Genomic DNA, 21,953 nt, shown 5'->3' on the forward strand with positions numbered 1-21,953 from the left:
TTTTTACCGCCAAAAATATGAATGAAAATAACTAACCGGTTATCAAATTAATTGATAATTATTTCTGATAACCGATCAACTGTTTAGATATTTAAAATTGTATTTTAAATACAGTCTTCTATGAAAGTAGTGTTGAATGGGCTTTTACTTTGAAAAACAATGATGATTTTTTTTTTTTTTTTGCCTAGTTTCTGATTAAAATTACGGACCAAACCAGTCAACAAATCATAAAAAAAAAATAAAAATAAAAAAAATTTAAAAAAATAAAAAAGTGAAAAGTGTTCGGAAATTCTGTAAATCTACAAAAAAAAAGTCATCTTTTATAATAAAGGGATGGAAATTAAAACATTATTATGATAAAAACATAAAACTGAATGTGGATTCCCACCGCCGCAAAATGTAAAATGTCCCGTCTTTAGGACAAAAGCTGTTACAGTAAAACGTCAATTTTAGTTGGCAAAAAATCAAATGTAGTTAAAAAAAAAAAATGCGTTTCACAGTTTGTATTGAAAACCAAACAGAAAACAATGTGTAATTAACAGATTTTTTTTGGGGGGGGGGGGACAAAGGTCTGCTAGTTTATGCTTCACAATCTTTTCAGAGTGGTTCTAACAAAAAAAAAAATAAATAAAAAAATAAAAAACATGGAGCGGAGTAAACAGCATGTGGCTCAATTTTTTAAAATGATTATTCCTGAACATAATAAACTTTGATTGCGGACAAAAAGGTATTTGGACATTCTGCGTTGGTAATAATAAGGCAGCTTGTGCGTCGTTTTTTTTTTTTTGTGGTGGTTACCTTGTGCCGATGTCGTTGTGCGCCGCCACCCTGAAGGTATAAGCGCAGGCGGGGAACAGCCGCGTCAGCTTACAGTGTCGCTGGCTCCCGAAGTAACATTCTCGGAAAACGCTGTTTTTCTTCCCCTGCGCGCATGACCAACGCTTCAATAACGATAAACATTTGCAAAGAAATTCAAATTCATCGCAATGTTCACTCACCTCATCCCACTCGAGCAGGTAGTTTGTAATTTTGGATCCGTTGTCGCCTGGCGGCTGAATGAGCAGAAATAATGTCTTTCATTTTTATTTGGTCCAGAAGAAACATGGAGTACATTAAGTTTAAATTAATAAATACATGTTAACATTCTTCTTCTGTTTTAATTCTCCTTAGTAAGTCACAGTGTCCCGTCTGTGGTGAGCTAGTAGCAGATGGGCTACTCATGTCGTCCCTGGGGCTAACTAGTACCTGCTGGCGCCATTTTGTCCCCTTTCAGACAATGCACATTAATCAAGAGAACAAAAGGCATCCTCCGCCGTGCGTAACTGCTCACCCCTCCCTCTCTGCTCGCTGACAATCTCAGTAAATAAAAAACTAAACATTTTCTCCACTTAAAAATGAGTTTTTAACGATAATGGCTCTTCACTGAACAATGAAGCATTTTTTGCGGTATGGGAAAAAAGTTTGCTGAAAACATTACCTTCCACTGTAAAGTGAGGGTGCTTTTGGTGCGGTGAGAAAGCTTGGGGGCGAGCGGGACGTCGGGAACGCTGACGACGCAGTGCGTGGTGAACGCGCACGCCTCGGAGCACGAGCCGCGCACGGAGTTGTACGTGGCGCACACCCTGCCGGCAAAGGCACATCAAAGTCGTCACGGAGGTGGACTCGAGCGAGAGTAAACAAAAGTTTTTGGCGAGGGGAGCACGCACCGTACGTGGTAGTCGGTCGCCGGCCTTAAATCTTTGAGATGATACTCCAGCTCTTCACCACTTTAGAATGCAAATAACAGACAAAAATATATGTGATAATCAAACAATTCTGACAAATGTTTTTTTTTTTGCCAATAAAAATGGCACCTGGTTCAAACTACAGAACTTTTTTAATTTGCTGAAATTGTACAAAGAAAAAATCATAATTTTGTCTCGTACAAATTTTGTTGAAGCAGGTACAATTTCAAAATTGTTCTTTTCCAATAAAATGTCAAGAGTAACAACAATCAATAATATTTCACCTCAATTAAAATCATCAAATTTAATTTGAACAATTAAGAGTATAAACTAAAAAATAAAAATAAAAAATTCATCAAATTCATGTCACAGAAATAAATTTTTTTCAGATAAAAAGATCACATTGCATTTTTTTTTTAAATCCAAATTCAAATTTAGTTAAAAAAATACATTGTCCTCAACTAACATTTGTTAAAAAATTAAATCCCTTAAAACTTTGTATAAAATATAATTAAAACAAATTCATATTTTGGTGAAAGAAATACTTTGGTAAAAATGTAGTTTAAACATCTATGAATGCAATACTGTCAAATTGAGCTCAAATACTTTTACTATGGTCAATAAAAAAAATGTCACATTTTTAATTGAATACATCAAAAATATCAATTTGAGTTTAAAAAAAAAAAAAGATTACCTGTAGATGAGGCGAAACTTCCCGTCTCGCCCTTTATCCGAGAGGGACACCTCGTAGGAGCATGACACGGACATGCCGTTGCTGTGTCGGCTTGCCAAGCCAGCAGGGGGCGCCCAAGACAGGCGCACGGCTCGGGCCTGTAGATTGGACACCTATCAAGAAAATCACATACGTGTTCAATAACGGCCAGCTTCGGAAACCGTTCTTCATTCCTTAACCAAACACCAAATAACAGTCCAAGGAAACTCCACTGGCCTTTTTACAAAACACAATTCAAGGCGCCATCGAGAGGCTAACGAAACGAGCATGGGTAGTTCTAAACAATACATTTTGTATTTGAATAGCAACAAGATATACATATATTCTTTATCCTCTGCAAGAAACGATTAATATTACTTCGGACTCCTCTTCTGACTATTGTTTTAAAAAAACGGCCACGGTGACGAAGGCACAAACGCCAGAAGGAGCAACGCAGTAAATGTAAGGAATCATGATGCATGTGTTTCATTCTTTACATTTTCTTCAATTGTTGTTCCTTTTTTTTTTTTTTCTAAAGTACCATACTTTTGGGGTGCTGTTTTTTTTTTTACTGACCAACACATTACCGTTTTTTTTTGGGGATGTGTTTTGTGGGGGACTGGAATTAATTGCATAAGGAGTTTTATATGGCATTGTAGACTTTAAAGGTAACTAATACAAAAACAAAAATGAATAAAATAATTTTTATGTTCTCTTAACACGTACAACAATTAATATATCAATTACAGGTAGCATATTTGACTGTTTCACAATGCTTTGTAATGTGTAAAAAAAAAAAATATATATATATATATATATATATATATATATATATATATATATATAATCTGGCCATTTTTGCAGTTTTTCAAAGAGCTCATATCAGACGAATAAATCGGTCAGCTGATTAATTGATTGGGCCGTAGACAGAACACAGAAGACGACTGCATTTTTGGTTTAGGCTTGGTGGAGGTGGATAATTAAATTTGGCTTTGATTTCAGGAGTACAAGAGCTATAAATTCTTTGATACATGCACAAATAAAATGTGTTCCCTTTAACAGTTCATAAATGCGACACTATAGTTTTTTTTTTAAGACAAACGGGTAAAATGAAAAAAAAAATTTTTTTTTTTTTTTTAACTTAGATGTCACATGTCAGGGGTTTGTAGCTTTTTCCCCCTTGTGGAAGTGTATTTTAAGGTTGCTCACGTCTGTGTTGATAAGAAAAATGAGCAGCTGCTGCCCTCGTGTGGCCTCTTTGAGTACTGCTGCAGTCTCCTGTGCAACCACAGGGTGGGAAAAAAGCCAACTCTGCAGCCTTTTTTTCTAACTTCTAAGCATCTGATTTTCATGTTAGCCACCGAGACAGGACGGAAACATGGAAAAAACATCATGTGCCGGCAATGAAAGCATAAGACAAGAAGCTGATTGATGAACGTGTGCGTGCGTGTGCGTACATCGGAAATGGCAAAAGGTGTGCGCACCGACCTGTGGTTTGTCGATTGTAGACAGCATGTCTTGAACGCGTTTCGTCTCTGAATCATGATCTGGAGAGGGAAGGAAAAAAAAATGATTTTTACGATACACAAAGCTGATTTTTTTAAAAACAGTCATGAAACAAAGGGAAATTAAAAGTAAATAGGATTTATTTATCTTTTTTTTTTACATTTTATTTGAGAAAACCTATTTCTTTAAACAACGGACAACACTGACAGACATTGTTTAGCCTCGGCAAGGAATGAATAATATTACCACCGCACAGAGAAGACAAGTGAGGAACTCTTGAGCTCATTGGGGTGAGGGTTTACATGGAAGTGTGTGTGCATGTGTGTGCGTGTAACAGACTGGGGGACACCCCCCCCTCCTTTCTCGTCATCACTTTCCAGACGAGGACCCCCAAGTTTTTCCGCCTGCTTTCGCCATCGGAGTTCAGCCGACTGTAAATCACAACGTGTGTGTGTGTGTGTGCATGTTTGTTTGCGGAGGAGCCCGGGGCGACACGTATGAGTCATGGCAACCGTGATGTCATGGAAGCACAACCTCAATTTGACCTCGCTCTTTGCGTGTGTGTGTGTGTGTGTTGGAAGAAGTTGGAGCAGAGCTACTGTATGCACTTCACCTGCTGAACTCTATACACGCACACATGTAACAGATTGCGTTGTCGACCATTTTGGAGCTGAAAATGAACAGTTTTGTCGGTTGTCGGTTATTCACCTGGGCAAGGTTGAAGATGCAAATTGTGCGGGGGAAAAAAATTCGACAATTGGTTTCAAATAGATAAAAGTCAAGTCTTTATAATCGATACTTCCGTTATAAATGCTGAAAACTACCTTTATGCATAGATTAAACCATAAATATTAGAACCGGACCAATGTGGATTTTTTGAGGGGGGAGATTGATATTTGTTACGAGAAAATTCCAAATTCCAATGACCGATTAATCGGATGATTAATTAAAATAATATAAACTTCTTGGTGGTTCTCTTAAAATTTACAATAAAGACATGAATTAAATTTAATTGTCTAACAATACTTTCAGTATTTATTTGACATTAAAATGGGGAAAAAAATCTGCAAAAATCTGACATTTTTTGGGAGATTTTTTTTTTATTTAGGGGGGCTGGGGGATTTATTGAAATGTCATTATACTTGTCTCATGGTGTTGGGGAAAAAACCTTCACAAGCGGCAAAGTAACGACGCACATTTAACTTAGCTCCTCCTCTGACATGCACATACTTCCTTGGCACCAATTAGTACCTAGTTCCTATTTGCAAGGGCTTTGGCGCCCCCTTGTGGCATCACAGAAAACAAAAACACCAAATGGGTGAGAATAAATTGCACAGAAAAAACAAGATTATGTACATTTTTGAATAGTCCATGTTGAGTGCAGATACAGCAAGCAATAAATCAATACAAAAAAAAAAATCAATAGGTCTCTTGCTTTGATCCGGAAAATTTCCAATAAAGACGCAGTGGTTCAAAGAAAAACACAAACATATTGAGTGCTCCGACTTGTGGTCGATGAGGCCAGCTGCTAAACTCTTTCATACGGAGAAGAACCACAAGCAGTCCGATACACACAGACACACACAACCCCACACACACACACACACACAAAAACGTGTTTATGTGCTGCCCACACTTCCTCTTGTGCGCCTGACCTCACATCCTGTCTGAGTGTAAGACGATAAGCGAGGACAGACATTGGCAGGAGGAAAATGGGATAAAGACGAAGGTTTTGGGAACTAGGGAAGAGGGATGAAAAAAAAAAAGCGCTCGGGGCAAAGTGTGGGCCAGACAAGACGGAAAAGAGCGACATGGCTTCAAAGGAACAAGAGCGGCGGGAATTGCTCGTCTTACCCCCACAAAATGGTAATGATATTAAGGAAGGATGGAAAGTTTTTTTTTTTTTTTTTTTAAAGCAGCAGTGGAACCTCAATTTATCGGATGCGGGAGTCGACACATTCAAAAAGTGTCAAGTCAACCCAAAAGCAGCCGTTTTCCGTTTAAGTTTGAGAATTGCGCGCAATTCACTACAAGGCCAGCAGAGGGCGCCGTGGTGCCATCCACAGAGGCGGGTCACGTGCTTCCGGGTGCGCTGTTCTTGCCTGAGATAGACTTGCAAGTAGACTTAGCAGGCTTAAATCTCGGATTTATTATAGATGGACTAACAATGTAAGCAAGGGCGACCATATTAGACATTAGCTTAGCATCGCTACAGCTATGTCACTTCTATGGCTTTTTTTTTATTTATTTATTTTTTTTTACTCAGGCACCATGTGTGCCACTCTTTCGTACATGTTATTTTGGAAAAGTGCCACGGTTACTAGAGTTAATGAAAACGAATGAAATAATTCAACAAAAATTGAAAAAAAAAACCCAAACATTTTCACGGATGAACTGAAATGGAAAAAAAATTGGGGTTAACTTTGATATGTATTTTAAATTCTATGCGCATTTTTGTTTACGTTTTGAATGTATGGCCTCTTTGAAAATAAATTCAATGTGCATCATCCTAAAAAAAAAAACATTTTTTTTTTAATTATAAAAGGTGCCAGCATGTCCTAGTTAGCCTTAAGGACAACATGTATTCTGATACCAGCCGAGCATTGATGGGACACTGAATTACTAAGTATAGCAAAAAGAGTTAAATATTAAAATGTATTTATTAATTTAAACTTAGCATGATACATCTTTTTTCTGTACCAAATATTCTATATTTTGTTTCAAAATAAGATGTAATGGGGAAAAAAATATTTAAATATTTTTTTATTTAGGCAAATAGTTCAGAAAAGGCCATTTTAAAGTTGTTATTTTAATACTGTGTCTGCAATATTTTTGCTGACGGTTATCATATCGCCAGAATCTAATATCGGCCCACGCCATGAATTTTTATTTATTTATTTATTTTTTTAACATTTTCAATGCATTTTAATGATTCACTCATTAAGATCTGGTGCAGCAGATGACTTCCGGGCGACATGGGACCACCGCCCGCGTCCTGACTCCTGCGAATACACTCAGCCGGAAAGAAGAAACCCCCCCAAAAAAAAAAAAATAAACATCTTCAGCAGAAACTATTGATAGCAATGACATCCTGGCTGTGGCCTGCCTCGTGCACCCTTTCACATTTTACACCCTGTGTGTGCGTGTTTGCAGAAAAAAACTGGAGAAGAAGAAGAAAAAGAAGAGGTCACATTCCTGCAGAATGACGGCCTGCGGCTCCGGCTTGCATTCTGTCTGCGCCCGGGACAGAAAAAGACCTTTAAGGCCTGGAGGGGGAGGGGGGGAGGGGGAGAAAAATGTGAAAAATGCAGCGGAGGGTGCACGCATGCGCGCGCACACAAGACACACACATAATGTGGAAATAAGTGCGATACGATAGTCATCGCTAATCAACCGAGAGCAAAGGCACTCAGCTGAGAGGAAGGAGGGATGCAGCAAGGAAAAAAAAGAAAAGAAAAGACGAAACCTGCCATTGCCTGCATGGTGAGCACGGCATGAGTTCAACAGCTGGCCAACACACGCACACACACACGCGCACGCACGCGCACAAGCACACACCTGCAACACTGGTTGTCATGGTGAAGGTTTGCTGCACGTTGGAAAGATTGGATTGGAGTTTTCTGCCTAAACAAGTCCAACATGTCGACAAGGAAGTTGAGGCATCTTTTTTTCAAGGCAACCAACAATTATTTCAATTCAGATACATGAATAAAATTATATTTAATTCATTTTACAAAAAAGATTCTTCCCCACCTAATTTATTTTGGCACCATAAAGAATCGAAATGATTTAATATTTCTTGAACAGAATTATAAACTGTTCTTTTATTTGACATTATCACAAAAGTTATTTTTTCCTTTGTTATTTACTATAATTTTCCCAAAAAATTTAAAATGGTTTTCTTTCATCAAACAAAATCTTTTTTTTCCCCCCATATAATTTCAGTACTTGGAATTTTTTCTTTTAGGACATAATGTAATTTATTATTTTAGATTATTCAAATTTGACCGCTTTTATATATATAAAAAAATTATTATTAAATTTTTTGCAATTGATTTGAGCATTTTTATTGAATCTCTCTCTCTCTCTCTAAAATTCACCTCTGCGTTACGTGACATCTCCCGCTTAAAGAAACACAGCTTCACTCAAATCGCATCCCTTCCATTTCCCGCCTTGATCGACTTCAACTCAATAAGTAGCTCATCTCCGCAGAAGCCCAGGGGACCGAGGGATTTGGGTCTCCCCGGAACCCTGACCCCATCTGACCCTGCTCAACCCGAGCCGAATTATGAAAGAGCAGGAGCGAGACGATCTCCCCAAAAGAAGCAGTGTAGACGCGCAGGAAGAAAAGTCTTGACAGATATTTCAATGAATTGCTGCGATGAACAAAATCAACCAACTTCATTGTTTGCAACTGATTCCAGCCAACGAGTCACCAAAAAGAAGCGGCTTTAGGCTGTTTTTGCTGTTCCAAGTTGACTGCCAAAATAAACAGAAAATGGAGAATTTCACGCTGTGCATTGAAAACACCCAAACAACTTTTTTTTCCAGAATGCTCTTGCTAGTTTCATGCTAAGACATAATGATAAAAACACAATTGACGGGCTAACTTCTAGCATCGATAATCGCAGCGTGATGACCCTTTTTGCAACACAAATGGTGTCGCAACACATGCAGACAGGCAATAGAAAAAATATTCACACTTCATCTTCCGCCCAAAAAACGACAAATATTGCAGTTGAATGAGGTGAGGCATGACGTAGTGGAGAGTTTATTTATCTTTTTTTTTTTTAAACGCTTTCAGTGTTTATGGTTGCAATTCTATAAATTGTACACCCAAAACATTTAATCATTGACTTATTTTAGAACAAATCATCAACGACTACCTACAATTAACCTCGAAATAAAAGGCTCACAGTAATTCACGATAACCGCCACCTAGCACATCAAGTACGAAGAAAACCACTAGAAAGAACCCACATGTGAAAAAAAAAAAAGAAAAAAAGTCCAACGCACGCTCAGGCACATGCAATTACAAGGCACGCGTCATATGATGAATGCGATGGATCCTCGAGAAAGTTATTTATAACGGCCACCTTGCAAGGGAAATAAACAGGATGATTTGAAATAATACTCAGTCCGAAAAAAAAAAATCAAAACAATCGTCGGGATTTCCTCACACGCAAACACAACTCAGCTGCGGCGCACTCGACACGGTCACTTGCGCTGTGATTGGCAGGAACAGCCGTCCTCGTATGACCTCACACATGATCATCATCATCATTTTTCCTTCAGATTTCTCACGTCGGCCGCGTCATTTCTTCCGACATCGCCTCCTCCGCATCGCCCTATTTGGAAGCCGTGGGAAACGCGGACGACTCGGCCCGGGGATGAGATTATCGCCATGGCGATGCACATCCAAACAAGGAAGGTGGAAGAACGGGGGGGGTCATCGTGGAAGGGGCGCTTGGATGTTCATATGAAAGCATGAGTCATGATTTGGTCAAGAAGCTAATGAAGATGACATCACAGAAATAAAGATTAGCTTTTTTTTTTCCGCCCTTATTTTTCCTCATTACGCCTGGGTCACTTTGCGGCAAAGTTCACCAATCGGCTTCTGGAGCCGAAAATGGTCAATCGGTTTGAATGCGGAAAAAAAATATGATCATGAAAACAAATGAAAATTAATAAAGTAATACATTCATTTAATTGTATATAACACAAGATTAAAATTTACAAATAAATATTTTTAAAAAAGAAAGAGGAAAATCCAACCTTGAATTCAAGTGCATTAAGAATAATCTATCAATCAATCAAATCACGTTTGCCTCAACTATCACCACCCCTGATATGCAAACTTTGTCCAAGCCAGTTTTGCTAACAAAAAAAGCACCTAATCTTCACATATTTCACAAGATGTGTGAGCGCAAAAGCGCAAGGTCCTAAGATGGTCACGTCAATAACCGGACCTCAACCCAATAGAGCATGCATTTTACCTCCCAAAGAGGAGACTGGAGGGAGGCCGGAAGGTCGAGGCCGGAACCGTACCGAGATTGTAGCCGGAGGGCGGGACACTGACTGGGTAAAAAAGGGTCAAGTGCCCGGCCGGCTCTGATCTTTTGAGCTAAAAACAAAATGTCAACCCCAGAAAAAAAAAAAAATGGAATTAATCTTGGTGTTTGAATACTTCTGGAGGGAACTGTTATCGTGTGTTACGTAATACATGGCACAGAAACATGAAGACGGTGTTGCAATATCGTAAGCGGTGCAGTTCGACTCGACGGAGCGAGCGCGCGAGGAACATCTGCTTTCGCCTCCGCTCGCTCGACTCGCGGTAACTTGGCGACGGAGCCGGACGGTCGTGTTTCCGCCGGTTTCTAGGAATCTGCGGTGGACGCCGCGGAAGCGAAGACGGAGGAAGGCGAGCGGGAGGGGAGGGGAGGCGTATAGCGGGGCCCACATCTGCTTCTGCTCGGCTCGTTTCGAAGAGACGGACGGAGAGGGCGGGGCCTTCGCTGAGCTGGCGTAACGAATTAAGAAAATGTTTATGTAATGAATTGAAATTGGACGTCAAATTGTGAACATGTAACAAATATTATTATATTTAATATTTTATATTTTGAGGGAAGTGATTTTTTTTTTAAATACATTGTAATTCAACAATCCTAAGAAAAATAAACGATGCTTCAAATATTACAGGACTCCTGATAATGTGTCCCGCATTATATGTGGCGGATGTTCGTGTGTCTGTGTGTGTGCGCACATGTTTTTCTAAGCTTCAGCTTTTTTAAATGTCCCCTACCTCCAACCTACAACAACTCCCCCATGCTCTGATTGTTTCCCAGCAAGTTCCCTTCCCCAGCATTACATGCGCGTGTGTGCGTACCCGATCCCCATCATGTCCCTGAGACCCAGCCGGGCCGAGAGGGCTGAGGACCCGCCGAGACATCGCGTCGTCGACGTGTGCACGTTACCCGACTCACTAGCCGAGCTGTCAATTTCCCGCCCCCCTGCGCACGTGTGCGTGCATGTGTCTTCTTCCCATGCAGTCAAACACAGCCGCCGCATGTGGACTCACACACTGTCCGTACGTTGGCTTGAATGAAAGCTCGCATTTAAAGGGCCAGTACACTCACGAGGAAATCACATCACAAATTTAATCCATTTGATCACATTACCACTTTTTTTTTTTGTCTTCCCAAGCGCGTGGAGCCTGTAAAAGGGACGCAAACATGATCACCGCTCAGACACTTACTCAGTGGCATCCCCTATTTTAGATACAAATAAATAAATAAAAGTCTGCCTCCACGGTTTTACTACTGCATTCGGCAGTTTTATCAACACAACTGCCGGCCTCTCACTCATCCCCCCCGTTTGTTCTGGTGTCCCCCCAGGGTTCTTTCTTGGGCCCCCTCCACTTTAGCTCTATCATCGACATCACAGGTGTCAAACTCCGGTTCTGGAGGGCCGCTTTCCTGTGTGTTTTCCGTTTCTAACGGCTGCAACACACCTGATTCAAATGAGCAGGAGACTAATCAGGCTTCTTAAGAGCCGATCATTTGGATCAGGTGTGTTGCAGCCGTTAGAAACAGAAAACATGCAGGAAAGTGGCCCTCCCGGACTGGAGTTTGACATCTACATCGTAGCTCTTGGCAATAATTTCCATCAATTCAACTTGCACTTTGACGGTTGTGCGGCTGGCACGCTGGCTCAACGTCTCCACGAAAGCCACTGCCGGTTTTCCTCCCTGACTGACGGCTTCTCTGAACTTTGCCAACCCAATAATAAGAAAACCAAAATCCTACTGATAGTGGCCAAGTAAAAAATGACACGTTTTTCATTAAGCTCGACCACAGGTGGCAAACACGAGGCCCGGGGGCCATATCTGGCCCGCGGCCTCATTTTATGTGGCCCGCGAAGGGCAAATCAAATGCGTCAACTTCCTGTTTCTGGCGCATGTTCTTCACGTTTAACAACATTGACAGATGAGGTATTGCCATTTATTTGTTACCAATGCTCTCCTTTTTAGAATAAATTGAAAAATTGTTGAACAATATAATACAATGCAATTCAAACAATTACTGACTTCTGATTTGTATGTGTATGTACTGCACCCAATATAAAATATTCATCAGCACAACCTTGCCACACCAAATCTTTCAGACTGCTTCATAGGCACACTCACGCTACATAGCCATCCATTTTTTCTAGAGCCTATCCCAGCTGTCTTCGGACAGTAGGCGGGGCACACGTTGAAGTGGTTGCCAGCCAATCACAGGGCACAAAAAGACGAACAACCATTCACACTCACAAACACACCTAAAGCCAATTTGGAGTGCTCAATGAACCGACCATGCATGTTTTTGGAATGTGGGAGGACACCGGAGTACCCGGAGAAAAGCCACGCAGGCATGGGGAGAACAAGCAAACTCCTCTCAGGAAGAATAGATCCACATTGAAAGGAGAAAGCAGTCATTTATTTTTCTCAAGCTGCTTTTATTACTATCTGAAACATCAAATGACATTTGTGCGTGTGTGCGATAACACAGAGCTGCCGTATCTCCATGACACAAAGTTTCCTTCATCCAGCAAGACTCCACAGGTATGCACAACCACCATTGCCCCTCCCACCACCCACCACCCCCCACCCCTAGCAACAAGGCGTGTATTGTGGCTGGGGGTAAAGCGATAGCGCTCCGGGACGGCCTCAACTATGCGGCTAGCCAGACAAATCTTTTTTTCCCACCCAGGGATGCATTCAACCATTCTTGAAAGAAAAAGGCGCGTTTCATGTAGTCAAAGGGCCGTTCAAGTCGGGTCACTGAGGTTATTCCTGTGTCACGTCACAAGTCGCTCACACACGTACGAGCGCTGGCTGTACGGTGCTGGGTGACTCAACTCGCTTCACAACAAGCAGCAGTTAGCTGCTTGGGCAGTCAATTTGAAATAATTCCTCAAAATAAAATAAATAAAAAATGCGCCAAGCCGTATATTACCTCTCATCTTCAGGTCACGGTCAAACTAAACAGCAACAAAGAGAATTAGACTTTGCGTCCTCCCAAATAGGCAAATTTGAAACCTATGCAAACCATATGCAAACCGATAACATATCAGTTTTTCGTCCCCCAAATGTTATGTAGAAATGATTTTATCCTACCTTGCGTGTGCGCCTCCGGTTCACCGTTGCGTGGACTGCTGCGAAGTCGTCTCTCCGGTTTCTTGCTACCTGGACTGCCGACTCCGCCGCCCGACCCCACCGACCCGAGCGAGGGCACGTGGGACTTGCTGCTATTTGAAAACATATGGTAGACTTTAATTGAAACTTTTATTTCAAAATGGTCCACAATATTTTTTATCGCAATTTGTTTTTCTTTTACCAAATATATCTAGATATATAATCTATATATATATATTTTTTTTTTTTATATATTAAAATACTGATACCGCTCGGTCACCTGTAACCGTTGTGAGGTGTCCCCAGGCTGCCTTTGTAGAGCGTGGAGGGCGGCGAGTTGAGCCGGTTCTGTCGCTCCAGCTGCCTCTGTTCCTTGATTTTCTTGGGCTGCGGCTTACCGTATGTCTCCTCTCGGATGAAGTTGGACATGCCGTACAGCGGGATGATTTCTGGGAAGGAAGAGCGCGAGTTAGCGGCGCTCACAAGCTAGCAACCTCCCCACCGTCACGATTCTTGTCGTGCGCGCTCGCTCGAGACGTGGGTACCTGGGTCGCCGTACATGGGGGGGAGGTGGTGCTGGTAGTATTGGTGGTGGGTCAGCTCGCCGGGGCTGACGGGCGGGTAGAACGAGTGGGAGTTGGGGATGAAGTGGGGGTGGGCCAGATAGGGGGGCAGGTGGTGCGTTGGCGACAAAGCGGGGGAGTAGGATGGGGGATAACACTCTGGAGACTGGGGGGTCACCACCACCCGGCGGACCCCGGTGGTATCTTCCAGGACCTGCGGCGGAAACGCAAGGACGTCAACGTTCTGAGACATGAGACATGACATGAATGAATCTTTATGCTGAAATTTATCAGTCCATTTTATTTAGATTAATTTCAGCATTTTATTTGTGCTTCAACTGCTGGAGTGACTTTTTTTTCTATTTTTTTTTTTTAATCAGCACACATTGCCAGAATATGGCATAGCATTGACGTCCCAACCAAGGTGGATTTTTTTTTATGCTGGTGCCAATTTCAAAATTTAACATAAACAACATAAATTTGATAACCAATTAATAAGCTGATTAATAAAAAAATTGTATTTTATTTTTTTTAAATAATTTAACATTTAGACTAATAAAGGCGTACATTACGGGCAGAAAATTTTGATTTGAGTAGAGTCGAGACTGTTTTACACTAGTTTGGTCCTTAAGTATTTGTTAAACCCCACGAGGAAGAGAAAAATGTGAAAAAAAAATAATTTATTTTTTTTACTCATTTTATTCTGGGATGGCGGGTTAAATTTCGTTATCTTTGCCTTAGGTTATAATGTGTGCAAAAAAAGCGGCTGATTTTGGCCTGTTTCAAATATCGGCCAATTCAATTGGCCGGCCGATTAGCCGATTAATCGGTCAGTGACCTCAAAAAATTGGTGACAAAAAGAAAATGACGAACACTACTCCATACAAACCCCCCACTCCCAGCACACACATGCATTAACACATGCGTGCGTGCGTGCGGCCTCCTCCTCCAGCTCAGTGTTTACAGAGGACAAAGTACCAGCATGATATGTGGACCTGACTTCATGCAATATTTACTGCTAATACACACAAATTGTTGAAAGGTACACACACACACACCATGACAACCCTTTTGCAAAGAAGAAAAAAAAAAATCATCTGTCAATAACACCCTGTGTGCGTGTCCCCTATCAGGCCTGTTTATGTAAGAGTGACAGTGTTTCCCGCTCACACTTGGCCCACCCACACACAAGGCAAGCCAATGACCTGCCTATCAGTGGCCGAAATTCAGACCACACACACACACACACACGCCGTACTTAACTGACCCTCCTGGTACAGTATGCTTATGTAAATGGAATTTGCTTGAAGGTAATCAGACATTCTGTACATTCCTCATCGCCGAGCAAACAAGAGGCTAAGCTCCGTAGTGTTTATTGAAAATCGTGAACGCTTATCATATTAGAACACGGCCCACCATTCCGTGGAGGTAGCATTTGAAGGCCGATTAGTCAGATAATTCCAAGACTCCTTTATATGTGGCCTTAAAAAAAATGTTTGTTTTTGGAGGACGTGCTAAAAATGTGTGTGATGCGAGAAATCCCACATAGCATTATAACGGTGTGCCTCAAGGCTCCATGCTTGGCCCTGAGCTTTTTCTGACTAACATCATTGATTGAGAAACTTTGCTGCAATTTCTTAGTGTTGAGCGTTTATCGGATGATGTTAGTCGTTTTCATGATGGCGCTTTGTTGTGCGACAGCGGAGCCCCCCGACCCCCAAAATAGTAATGGCAACATTTTAACACAAAGGAGACTCTTGACAGCAAGAAAAACTGGAACCCAGCAGACAAATGGAAACGGCGGCGTACAACGCGGCAAACAAACCTGTGAGATGTATCCTGGTGGCACGTGAATGGGCGGGATGGACCCGTTTGGGGACATCATGGGGACCTCGGCAGGACCTGCAAAAGATGACAAACATTGACTCAATTGAGCAAAGATTGACACTTGTTAGTCACGACTGGCATTGACTGATAAAAACATAACAGCCCAAAATGTTCTATTTTACTTCAAACCTTAATAATTCATTCAGCCTCTTTTAGGCCACTCCTCCCAAACAGACGTACGGCATGCCATAATATTTTTGATTTATATAAAAGAAATAGAAAATTTTACAAAGATATTGCAGAAATTGAAAACAAAATGTGTGGTTGTAATATCAGACAATATGGTGGGTTTGTTTCTCTGAGTAGACTTTTTGTTTTCTGTTTATTTTTTTTGTATGTCGTTTGGCATTTGATGGTTCTATTTTGTTGGAGAATGGAAATTGATATTGTTTGTCTAGCTGTGTGTGTAGCATTATGTTGACTAATTTTCTCTCCAGATAGGTGTTTAATTGCCTGATACTATTGTTCCAGACAGACTTCGGTGAGAAATGTACTCGATCACGGAAACACATAATTTTGGGATACTAACCGGTTAGCTTCTCGTTTGTCCCGTCTATTCTTTACTCTTCGTAATCCCTTTGTACAAACAAGCGTGATTATTGACTTGTGAGTAAAACCGTCACTTTTTTCGCCGGAGTAGTAGTCAACCGAAGCTTCTTGCTAGCAAGCGGCTCTGGCGAAAGTAGAACCGATCTCGCCAAAACTTGCTGACTACCTGCATTTTAGTGACGAAAGTGCGTCACGGCGCACACGTCCGCCGCAAGCGAAGCTTTTGGAGACCATCTACGCCGCATAATTATCAGAAAAATGTAAAAATCGGTCATTCTTAGTTTGGCTAACATTTTTTAAGGTGTTAGTAACACCCACCATGGCCCGAGGTGCACTTCTTTGTAGTTATTAATAATTACGGATCTGCTATACGACATTTTTTCCCACGGTCGTAGTATTCGTTATGTACATTTTTAGTGTGGTACATGAGACCTGTTCTCACTAATCTGTCGCTAAACATTTAATTTTTAAGGGTTATATTTTGGGCTTCTGAAACACAAAATATCAACATTTATTCCCAACGTTCGCTCTACACTGCTGTTTCCACCTTACGGGTAGCTCTTCTTCGCGCTGGAATGCGAGACTAATTGAAGTTTATTAACAAACATGACAATAAATGCAACGCCCCAATAAACTTACAGGTGTATTCATTATAAAAGTATTTCACATATGGAGCATATACATTAGTTTAGCGACATTGTACACGACGCTCTCTCGCCATTTCAACGGCAACCTGTTTGTCTACTTCAACTACGAAGTTACGCCTCGAACGAATAACGTCAATAAACACAACAATCTTAATTCCAATATATCTATCACATACTATTAAAACACATTCACACAACAATATGAAGTATTCTAACTCCATTGGCTTATCTGAAACACAAAATATCAACATTTATTCGCAACGTTCTCTTCTTCGCGCAGGAATGCGAGCGTCCCCTCTGGCCATCCACGCAAAGCAGCGAACGCTGTCCTCTACTGGTCAGAGTTAGTCATTGCAACTAAAATTCCATCATTTCCCTCATCACCCTTTAAAAATAAGCACTTACATAAAACGACCACCCTCTAAAGATGGGCTGCACTAGGAATCAAAAGAAAATAGCTGTGGAAACAATATAATTCTAAAATATAATCATTTTTATTATAAAGGTATGCCACACATTTACCCACCTTGCTATTTTTTTTACTTTTTTCTTAATATATAAGTATAAGTAGATTTACGGATTCTTGTGGCGTCTGCAATGTCCAGACAAACAATTACAGCACCGTCGCTGTAATAAGCTCATGTGAGAAACAAAAACGGCGCAAGGACATAATAGAAGGAACAGATTTCAAACTATGTTGACTTTTCCATCTTTGCCTGAACACGCGGACCATCTCCTCCTCCATCTTCAGCGCGATGGAGGTCCGGGGCTGCTAAAGTCATTGGGAAGCTGTTGGGAACGCTGGAGGGAATAAATCACGACGGGAATGCAGATAGCGAACGCACTAAAAATTCGGTGAGGTTTTTAAAGCAACGAATGTGGACAGGTTGGAAACAAATGACGGGCAGTCTTCAGTTTACGACGGTACGACGCCCACCGGTCAAAGGATACGTGATCGTGATGCACAAGTGCCGCGTTTACTGGTTTTCACAAGCCTTAAAGTGTTTCTTTTTTTTTTTTAATCAAAGCATTTACTGCCATTATGCCTTTACTACTTTCCTAGTGTAGGTTAGCAAAATGAACTAAAACTAAAAAAAATAAATAAATAAATAAAAAGAAAAAAACTTTTCTGCAAATTTACCCAAAAATTCACGCAAATGTGTCCCCAAAAATTGGCAGATTTACGGAAACCGTTCCACTAATTAACCAAAACCTGTAAATTTACCCGCAAAAAACTTTACGGAAAGCTTTCAGGAAATGTAATGATTTTTTTTTTTACACAAAAAAATAAATAAATAATCCGTACATTAAAACATGTTCCTCCACCACATTGCAAATTTAGTTCCCCAGATAGAACACGTGAGCTAAATCAAGATAAGTGACATTTTGTGGCCATAGTTTGTGAGATTTAGTTTTATTTGATTCAGCGTGCGTAGTTACGTTTAAAAATGATACATTAGGGCTGAAATAATTAAATTGAGATTTACCCCCCCCATCAATTTTGTGCGTTTGATGTTATTCAGTTTTACAGACAAGCAATTAATTCATCTATTTCAATAATGAATACGCAATATCCGATTATTGTTCTCATCATTATGAAACTATATAAAAAATGTATAAGAAAAAAGCCCTACCAACCAACACAATTGATCAATGTTTTTTTTTCTCAGACAAAAATGCAGCATTTGTGATTTGAAAATTGCATTCCTCTACATTGCAATTTCAATTTGACTCGATTAATCGTCCAGGCACGACTCGCGTTTTCTTTATTGCGCTAAAGTTCGACAAAAGTAGCTCGGGAAATGCAAAATGCCCAACAACTTAGCGCCACTGTTATAAATTTAGATTTCATCTGAATAATTTACACGCGGTGAACATTCAACATTAGTCACGCTTCCAACATTTCAGGAATTACCTGCCTTCCCCTCCAGCCATTAGTCACATCCTTCCAATATTACTCACTTCATCCTCCATCCTTTCCTTTCTTTCATCCCTAAATGATTCCCTCTTGCCTTCCCCAACCCGCCTCACTTCCAGTCAGGTTGAATGCACACACGCACACACACACACACACACCCACACCCCGACACACACCCACGCACGCACAAGGGTGGAGTGTGTGTCAAAAGTGTGTCAGTGTGGTGAGAAGGTCACAGGTAGCTCGTAGACAGACCTCCTTCAGTCCCGTCTACTCGCGACCCGCCGTGACGGGTATGAAAGTCGGCATTGAGGAGAAGCTCACACACACACACACACACACACACACACACACACACGCCCACACCTCGGCCCCAAAACACACCCTCCCGCCAATGGCCTTGTGCTCTTCGCTCGGCAAATAGCAGCATTTCTTGACACACTCACATTCTAGTACACGCACACACGTTCCCATCCACGGCCCGCTGGACTGGACCCAACAGGCCAGAGTAAGCCGCCACCCCCCCCCGGCCCGAAAAATACAAGACACTCTTTGTGAAGCTGCCCTTCACGTACACACACAGCTGTAAGCCACATGGCTGCCATTTTGGAACGCGGCGCATAATTGAATGTTTGTCCGGATGTGAACGCGCGTGAAATGGCGTGCGCGACGCGCGCCCCACGCTAACGTGACGTCACAACTTCCCCGTGCTTAATCGAAATGGAATCCCGCACCATTCCAGCGGCGAGCCAGCTCGCACAAACACGCTTTCCAGCCGCTGCGACATCAGCGACCCATCCTCATGTTCGGCGACCTATCCGTCACCTTTCCATTCAGGTTCAACAAGCAACGCGGCCAAAAATTCAGGTCTCAACCGGCCATTCAACCAGACTTCTATCGACTCACTAATTTGTCCGTCAGCGACCCATCCATGCAATCGTACAAAATCAGCGACTTATCCGTGCAATTCGGCGTCCGTTATACTTCCGCACCCATCCATCCATAGGCGACCCATCTGGCCAATCATGTCCATCAGTGACCCATCCATTCACTCATCCATCAGGAATCCATCCAACTTGACTTACGTTAGCGACCCATCAACTAACCATTCCAGTCCACGGAACAGATGTATTTCCCCACCCTGGACGATACCCGTTGATTCACTCATCCATTGGCGACCCATTCACTCAGTCATACATCAACAACCTATCAATTCACCATCCCATCATATATTCCATTTGTAACACATTTATTACCGTAAATCACCAACCGGAAGTCCAGCAGCGACCCATCCATACTCACACACATTCACCAATTACGGAATTGTATTTTTTTTTTTTTTTACAAATTGTGTTTTTATATCACCTTCGTCTAAATGATTATTTTTAATGCTTTGGTTTATTTATTGGTTTTAGTGTCGTTTTAGTTTTTTTCAAAATACATGAAATATTTGTCTAGTGCAAGATAGAAGATCATAAAATTAAATAGTTTAATTTTTTGCTTTTGATTTAGTTAACGAAAACACTTTTTCAATTTCAGGTCCAGTTATTTAATTAGTTTTCGTTAATTATAAAAACCTTGGCAAGCACACACACACACCCCCACACACACGCCCGTGCACGCAATTCAGCTCAGAAGAAACAAGTTCGCGATCTTGTCCAACTTCTTCCTTCTATACATTGACAACCATGCACGCATGCGCACACACACACACACACACACAGCGGGAAGTGATGTAACATTTCATCAGATGTTTCCCATGATGCAGCTGTCAAAGCCAGCTGCCAGTGGGCCCCAAAGTCACAACACACACAGGAACCCAGAAGGACCCTCACACTGTCTGCAACCGCTGCATTAACACACGCTCACTCACAATACTTTGGACAACAACATGTCGAAAACACAACTTTTTTTTTTTTTTTGCACTCCACATGTGGTGACCAGAAGGAGCGGAGAGGAGACTCTGTTGGGAAAGCATGTGTGTATATGTGTGTGTGCGCCATTGCTTTTTTGTGTAAGTGTGTCATCACCCTTGATAGCTCACCTTGTTCTCCAGGGACCGAACTCTACAAGAAACACTTTTAATTTCATTAAACTGTGTGTGTGTGTGGTCTTGTTTGTCTGTGAAACCGCTCGACATCCCACCTTTAATTAAGCGATATTTTCCTTTGTGGGGACATTTTTGCTGGTGCACCCAAGAAAAGTGCGTCGATGAGCACCTTTCAGTCCAATTAGCTGTCTGAGTGCGTGTGTGTGTGTGTGTTTCAGCCGTGACGTGGCATTGCCTGGAAGTTATGTAAGCGTCAGCGGGGTAATGTTATCTGTCCTCTGAGCGCCGAGACCCAAGGCACTCCCACAATAGCTTCCTTTGCGCGCGCACACTCGTGTTTTTCATGTGTTGACCACCCCAAATGTCCCCACAAAGAGAAATGTCCCCTCAATAAAAAGTGGGGTGTCGAGTGTGGCGTCACACTAAAATAAATGGACAAGAACACACACACACACTTGTAGTTTTCTTTTGAGGCACTAAAAGGTTAGGTAAATAAAAGGTGGGCTATTTTTTATCATGACTAGGGTGGTTCCACACTAAAGCAGGAAAACAAGAAGACAAACACGCTCAGAAACACAGACTATCGTTTGTCTCGGGTGGCCTAGCCAAAATGTCCCATCAATTAAAGTTGAGATGTCAAGGAAGGTACCATATAAAATAAAATACAAGAACACACACACACACACGCATGCATGCATGCAATGACACACACATTCTTAGAATTTTCTTTATAGACCGGTCGATATATCACCTCTATAAAAAGGTGAGATGTCAAAGGTGGCGGTGTACTTAAATAGAAAGAAAAAAATAATTAAAAAAAAACAAAAAAATAAATTGATTTTTTTCTCGCGTGGATGTGACCCAATCCAAATGTCCCCTATCCCATCGACAAAGGTTGGGATCTCAACGGTGGTGCCAACTGAAAATGCCTAGACAAGAACATGTGTACACACACGTCCAGATACACACAGATGAGGACTTTTCTTGTCAAGGGTACGTCACACTTGAGGTGAAAAACGAGAACACACACACACACACACACACACACACACACACACACACACACACACCCACCCCCACACACACACACACACACACACACACACCCCAGAACAGTGGACCACACTTGTGGTTTGGAACTCCAGATTCTATTAGATGATCATTTCTCCGGGGAGTTTTTTTGTTTTGTTTTGTTTTCACGTGGGAGAGACAATATTGGAGG

The 21,953-nt window shown here is 41.5% G+C and overlaps 1 protein-coding gene across 2 annotated transcripts in view; it reads right to left on the bottom strand.

Annotated features, from left to right (window-relative positions):
- Window positions 1-21,953, bottom strand: part of fndc3ba (fibronectin type III domain containing 3Ba) — an 84,289-nt gene that overhangs the window by 17,846 nt on the left and 44,490 nt on the right. For both annotated transcript variants that reach the window (XM_088310979.1, XM_088310987.1), the window contains 10 exons: window positions 15,506-15,582; window positions 13,663-13,894; window positions 13,398-13,566; window positions 13,100-13,230; window positions 3,925-3,983; window positions 2,419-2,570; window positions 1,707-1,766; window positions 1,478-1,622; window positions 999-1,052; window positions 799-923 (listed from right to left, as the gene is read on the bottom strand). In XM_088310979.1, the coding sequence (XP_088167105.1) occupies window positions 799-923; window positions 999-1,052; window positions 1,478-1,622; window positions 1,707-1,766; window positions 2,419-2,570; window positions 3,925-3,983; window positions 13,100-13,230; window positions 13,398-13,566; window positions 13,663-13,894; window positions 15,506-15,582 (1,204 nt within the window). The remainder of the gene's footprint in view (window positions 1-798; window positions 924-998; window positions 1,053-1,477; window positions 1,623-1,706; window positions 1,767-2,418; window positions 2,571-3,924; window positions 3,984-13,099; window positions 13,231-13,397; window positions 13,567-13,662; window positions 13,895-15,505; window positions 15,583-21,953) is intronic.

This window comes from Idiotropiscis lumnitzeri, chromosome 1 (genome assembly GCF_059441095.1).
Source record: "Idiotropiscis lumnitzeri isolate Australia: NSW breed Sydney's pygmy pipehorse chromosome 1, RoL_Ilum_1.0, whole genome shotgun sequence".
NCBI lineage: Eukaryota > Metazoa > Chordata > Actinopteri > Syngnathiformes > Syngnathidae > Idiotropiscis > Idiotropiscis lumnitzeri.